Source organism: Spermophilus citellus (assembly GCF_964194105.1).
Source record: "Spermophilus citellus genome assembly, chromosome: 4".
NCBI lineage: Eukaryota > Metazoa > Chordata > Mammalia > Rodentia > Sciuridae > Spermophilus > Spermophilus citellus.
Window position 1 is genome coordinate 152172935 of NC_138185.1, and position 6000 is coordinate 152178934.

At 38.3% G+C, this 6000-nt stretch overlaps 1 protein-coding gene across 1 annotated transcript in view; it reads left to right on the forward strand.

Moving 5' to 3' along the window:
- The window catches only part of PELI2 (pellino E3 ubiquitin protein ligase family member 2), a 185407-nt gene extending 179730 nt beyond the window's left edge, over window positions 1-5677 (forward strand). The window contains exon 6 of the mRNA XM_081288694.1: window positions 939-5677. Coding sequence (XP_081144820.1) covers window positions 939-1505 — 567 coding nt within the window. The 3' untranslated portion in view covers window positions 1506-5677. The remainder of the gene's footprint in view (window positions 1-938) is intronic.
- The last annotated feature ends 323 nt before the right edge of the window (window positions 5678-6000 follow it).

The window sequence follows — 6000 nt, forward strand, 5'->3', positions numbered from 1 at the left end:
AGAAGAGGACTCTATTTTCTTGATTTTGGTGCCCTCAGGGCTTAGCATTATCTGACACAAGGAGGCAGAGGTCAGACTCCTGCTGACCATGTCCAACAGTGCTGCTGTCAGCTGGTCATCAGTCTTGTAAGCACTTGGTACACAGCACAGACATCCTTTGAAAACAAAGGCTCATAGTGAAAGCTTCAGCTTGGTCCTTAGAAACGAGGATGAAGGACAGATTCAAGGTATGTGGGAAGCTAAACGTCGCCAGGAGATTGTCAGACACTTCAGTAATGATTTCAGCCCCAAAGGATCTTCGGCATTGGCTCTGGTCTAAATGAGTATGAGTCTTTTCCACTTGTACTGGTGGGACACCTCTGTCCTTTAATGAGATCAATGACTAATTATATTATCGACTTAAGGAGTAAAAACTAAGAGTCTAAGCTGAGCATGGTGGTAAATTCCTTTAATCCCAAAAACTCAGGAGGCTGAGGCAGAAGGATCACAAGTTCAAGGCTAGCCTGGGTAATTTAGCAAGACATTGCCTCAAAAATGAAAATAAAAAGAAGTGCTAGGGATGTAGGTCAGTGGTAGAGCACTTGCCTAGCATGTGTGAGGCCCTTCAATCCCCAGTAGCACCAAAAAAATAATTATTTTTTCAATTTAAAGAGATTTGTGAAGTTCATTAAAATAATCACTGTATTAACTGAACCTAGGTGTTTTGTGCTCAAGGCTTTGCATCCTGGACATATGCATTGTCTAATATTTAAATGAGAAAACTGAAGCTCAGGGAGGGTAGGTTACTCCCCTAGTCCTGTTTGAAGTGAGATAAATTTCCTCCCTGGGTCTTCTTCAAAACTGGTTTTCTATTTATTTTGAGAGAAAAGTCAGAGTGATTTGCTCCATGGTTTTCAGGATTTTGCTTTTAAAAGGCATGTCTGTCAAACCCATTGTAGGTGGAAAGTGAGACTAACGTCCTGCAGGATGGCTCCCTCATTGACCTGTGTGGAGCCACTCTTCTGTGGAGAACAGCAGACGGTCTTTTCCACACCCCGACTCAGAAACACATCGAGGCTCTCCGGCAGGAGATCAATGCTGCGCGACCCCAGTGTCCTGTGGGGCTCAACACCCTGGTCTTCCCCAGCATCAACAGGAAAGAAGTGGTAGAGGAGAAGCAGCCCTGGGCATATCTCAGCTGCGGCCATGTGCATGGGTACCACAACTGGGGCCATCGGAGCGACACAGAGGCCAACGAGAGGGAGTGTCCCATGTGTAGGACTGTGGGCCCCTACGTACCTCTCTGGCTTGGCTGTGAGGCAGGATTTTACGTAGATGCAGGACCACCGACTCACGCTTTCACCCCCTGTGGACATGTGTGCTCAGAAAAGTCTGCAAAATATTGGTCTCAGATTCCTCTGCCTCATGGAACTCACGCATTTCATGCTGCCTGCCCTTTCTGTGCCACACAGCTGGTTGGGGAGCAAAACTGCATTAAATTGATTTTCCAAGGTCCAGTTGACTGATGCCCTTGACAGCCATCTACTATTAACAAGTTACTGTGAAGATTTTGCCACTAACTAGAATTCTACCTTTTTATAATGCTGTTTATTAGGGAGAGGGTGGACTGAGACTGGGAAAAAAGGGGGGACACAGTGATGAAACATGGCAGGAGTTGAACAGATACCAGTGGTATGTTGCATGCTCAAAACAGCAGCATCGTCATTGAAGTCTGCTTGATTAAACCATAATATCTGTGTAATAATTGGATTTCAACTGCCATGCTTTTATTTTTAACCTTGGGCTTTTAACCAAGTTTTTTTTTTTTCCTTTGTAAACTTGGACAAGATTTTACAATATAGAAGAAATTTATTTGAAAGTCACTGTAAACGTGCAGCCCTCGGTGCTGTGTGGGATGGCGTTACCCAAAACATGTACAGTGTCTGGAGTGCCTGACGCGGCTAGGGTAGTGCTTTGCACAGGACTGGTGAACTGGAGACCTTAGGCATAGGGGCTTGTTTCGAAATCCGGGGCATTTTTCTAATTTATTTTTCTGACTCTCTTGGAAGGACAATATTCATATATTGTGGGATTTTTTTTAACTTCAGTGGAATTCACTTACATAGTCACTCATCAAATACTTGGCATTTCAAACAAAGAATTTTTCCATAATTTCTTAGTCTGCCTTTTGTTACTTCTGCCTGATGTGGTTTGTCCTTTACCTTCATCTTATATGGCCAGGACTGTTTGATTAAAAAACAGCAGCTCTTAAAAGTTCTTTAATGGAGGGTGACTATTACAGCAGTAGTCATGGCCTAGGTACTATAATACCAACTTTATCTGCATATTAAATTATTTAAGATTTAAGAGTAATTAAAAATACACTTTTTAAAACCACTTGTTGGGGTTTTATAGGGTTTCTTCTTCTTCTTCCTCCTCAAGAAAGCCAAAATTCTATGAGCCTAAAAGCAACAAATCACAATGATAGTCATTTTTGTTCAGTCGCTTTCCACCATCTGTCACCTTCCCTTGCTGTGAAAGGAGCCCTTTAAGTTTTGAAAATGTTTGCAAATCAAACTAAATTTAAATGTGATCATTAGATATACACAAAACCAAGTGGTACATCTGCAGAGATAATTTGAAATTTCTGATTTTTGAGAGCAAATGAGTGTTTACTGCGGAATAATTAAATCAGAATTTCATATGAGCTCCACCGTACCTCTCTGTTAGTTTCATTTCATTTTGATTAATAATTCTTGGATGCTCATTCTCTGTGCTTGGTACCAGAGTATCACTGCTCCCAGAATGCAGAGAATCTGTAGCTAATACAGGCCCCTGCTCGTGGAGCAAGCATTCATTTAAACTAACATCCTCATACATGGACCATCAAAGATTTGATTTACATTTTCTAACCTTTGTAAATATATGTAATTTATATGATTCTAATGTACTATATTCATACTTGAATTGGTTTTTCCATATTTTGCCTATTGGCAAATAGTTTGCCTGTTTCCCATCATTCTAACCTATTTGAATATTCTTTTCCTTAAAGTGATAAGATTTATTACTCTTAATTGCTGCTGCTTAATTTGGCTTAATATTTTTAAAGTTCAGCCTGTCAGTTTTAAAATAGCTTTATTTTTCAACGGAGATCATTGTTGAGGATGAGGTATTTTTGTTTTGGGTTTTCTTTTGGTAATTTTTAAGTGATGTAAAAATCCTACAGCAGTTTTCTTATTAGTAGCTTCCTCTATTCTGTATATCTTACTCTACCTGCAGACAGAAAATGAAAGGAAAAGATGAAATTGCCTAGAATAGTGTATTAAGTGCCATCTGATCTAGCCAGAATCTCTGATGACTAGCTTTGTTGATAGAGTTGTCTTTTCAGCCTATGAGTCTATGGGCTCTGAAGAATGGTAAAGGAGGTACTTGTCCCTTTTCTTGTTTTATAGGTAGAGAGTGGTTTGAGGGTTCTTGATGCTCCAGGATCATCTTGTAAGGTAAATGGTCTTGTACCCAGAAAGGCTGATTTTCACCTACCAAAAGAAACACAACTTTTTTTTTCTAGAAAATTATGCTTTGATATCATAATTTTCCACATCAAGGACTATTTATAAATCTAGTACTTCTGCATGTGATATATGCCCAAAAGTAAGGTTACCATCTGAAGTTTCTGACTTTTACTAAACTCAGCTTAAGTGCAAGTTGAAATTTGGGCAGTAAATTCCAAGCTCTTGGAAGGGGTAAGAGTGCCACCTGCTATGGCTACACATCTTTTCCTTTGGCTTCCAAATGAGGTCCTCTCCCACCCTGTCTAAGGAACCTCAGAGAGGTGGCACATCTGTAAAAGGAAACCACACTCATCTAAGCTACTCATGTAAGATTCCCTTATAATTTTGACTATTGAGATTTTTTTTTGAAGACTTGAAAGCAACTTAGTTTGTGAAAATAAAAAACTCCAGCTCACCAAAGTAGAGTAATACAGTTGAGTAAAGGTCATGTCTCCAAAGTCACTTCTTGCTTTTATGTCTGGTTTTTATGCCCCACTCGACCACTTGTACACATAAGGAATCCAATTGTCCCGGTCTCAGCCTAACCGAGATGCCTTTTTCAAATAGGTTTCCAGAAGCAAAACTCCAGCGATGTATTTCCATAGATATTTTTCTTTTCAGTTGTTTATGTCAGTTTACTACAAAAAAAAAAGGATTCAGAGTGGATGGGGTACAACTCTGAGTATTTTTCTAGACTGAAATTTTTTATTAATAATTGGTGCTGCTGGGTCATGCATGCTGCAACTCCCAGCATTTCCCTTATTTGGTTCAGTGTTTTGCAAAAAGGGCTACAGGTCACACTGCAGAGTATTAAGCTTTCTGGTGGATTTTTTTTTACCCCAACTATGGCCCAAAAGAATTAAAAATCTTTTAATATAAATAGAGAACATATTTATCATTCCTCAATAGTTAATTAGAGTTTGGTACCTTTGTGCCTCAGGGAAGCCACATGATATAACTGGTTATAGAATTTCAGGGTTAGGGTTTAAGGAAAGGAGAAAGCCATTGGAAAACTGATGGGCTCCATTAAGGAGACTAATGAATCTGGATGCAGAAATGTGCCAGGAACTGGCATAAACATGATTGTAGTAGAATTTATTTTCCAGTAACAATAGGAAAATCATTTTAAGTTATTATATATACTGCATTAGGAAAGTTGAGGTGAACTCTTCCTAAAGCTTCAATGCCTTTTGTTTTTGCTGACATAGAAAAATCTCAAACCTTTGTTATTTGGGAGCTCAGTATTGTTATTTGGGCACTTTTGAGAGTTTAAGGAGCACATTTTCTACTTAATTTATATGTACTATATGTTATAGAATTGTTACCTGCAATTCTTGGATTTTGCTCCACTTCTTTTCTTTTTGAAAGCCATTCTGTCCTTTGGATGTGCACAGGAGGTGTGGTCACACCATTCATTGTGCTGGATGAACACCTGCTAATGTCATGTGATCTTGCCGCATAACAGTGGCATTTCTGATAGAAAAAAAAAGCATGGGATTTTGATTTTAAGCCAGACGCAGGTCCATTCCCTTGGATGTTACTCTTATGTCCCCATAGTTTAGCCTTTGTGGGGCAAGAGAATGAAGTTCTTCCTGCAGCTGTGGACAGAGAACACCACCCTGTTGTCATTTATGACCCAAAGGTCAATGAGACAACTTCAGGGTCTTTTTAAAAGAATGTCTTTTGAAAAGCATTGCTGAAGCAGTAAAACAAAAGAAGGTTCAGTATTTTCTTTTTAATAAAACTTACACCCTTTCAAATAAATTTTCACCCTCGTGAAGAACCCCTAAACGAGGATGGGGGCAAATATTTTTCCAGTTGTACGTAACCATTTCTTAACATGTTTCTAAGCAAACAAAAAATAAACTCAATGAAAGGGAAGTGTTTCATTTTTAGCTAAGATGGCAGATTGCTTCTCTGTACTGAATAGTCTAGAAGTTAAGGGGGTGGTCATATTTACCATGTATAGTGTTATGAGCAGTTAAATTTTATGAATATATTTGTAAAATTGTTCTTTTATATTTCATGTCAAATTAAAAAGTTTATTTCTTCACTATTGTACCTGTGGAAATACAAGCCATTTTACAGGAAAAATCTTCAAAAACTATTAAACAGATCTCACTATGTTTGTGAGTCATTTGTCTTCAGACTCTGGTTGTCATTGGGTTCATCAGGACATTCATCAGGACAGTAGGAGGAAGATACAAATGTAGGTTTGATTTCTGCATTTCTCAAACTTCCCAGTTAATCCCAGATAGTTGAGTTTATTATTAATTGTTTTATACTCTGCACAATACATATTTAAATCTGGGTTCTGAAAATCAAAAATTTATTAAAGTTGGTGCTTATATTATCGTTTCTTGGGACATTTTATCACTGTCAAATAAATATAATTTCTAGGAAAATTTAACCTGGATGATAGAATTAATTTTCTTCAAGGTCATTATAGTCATGTTACTGCTTCTGTAAC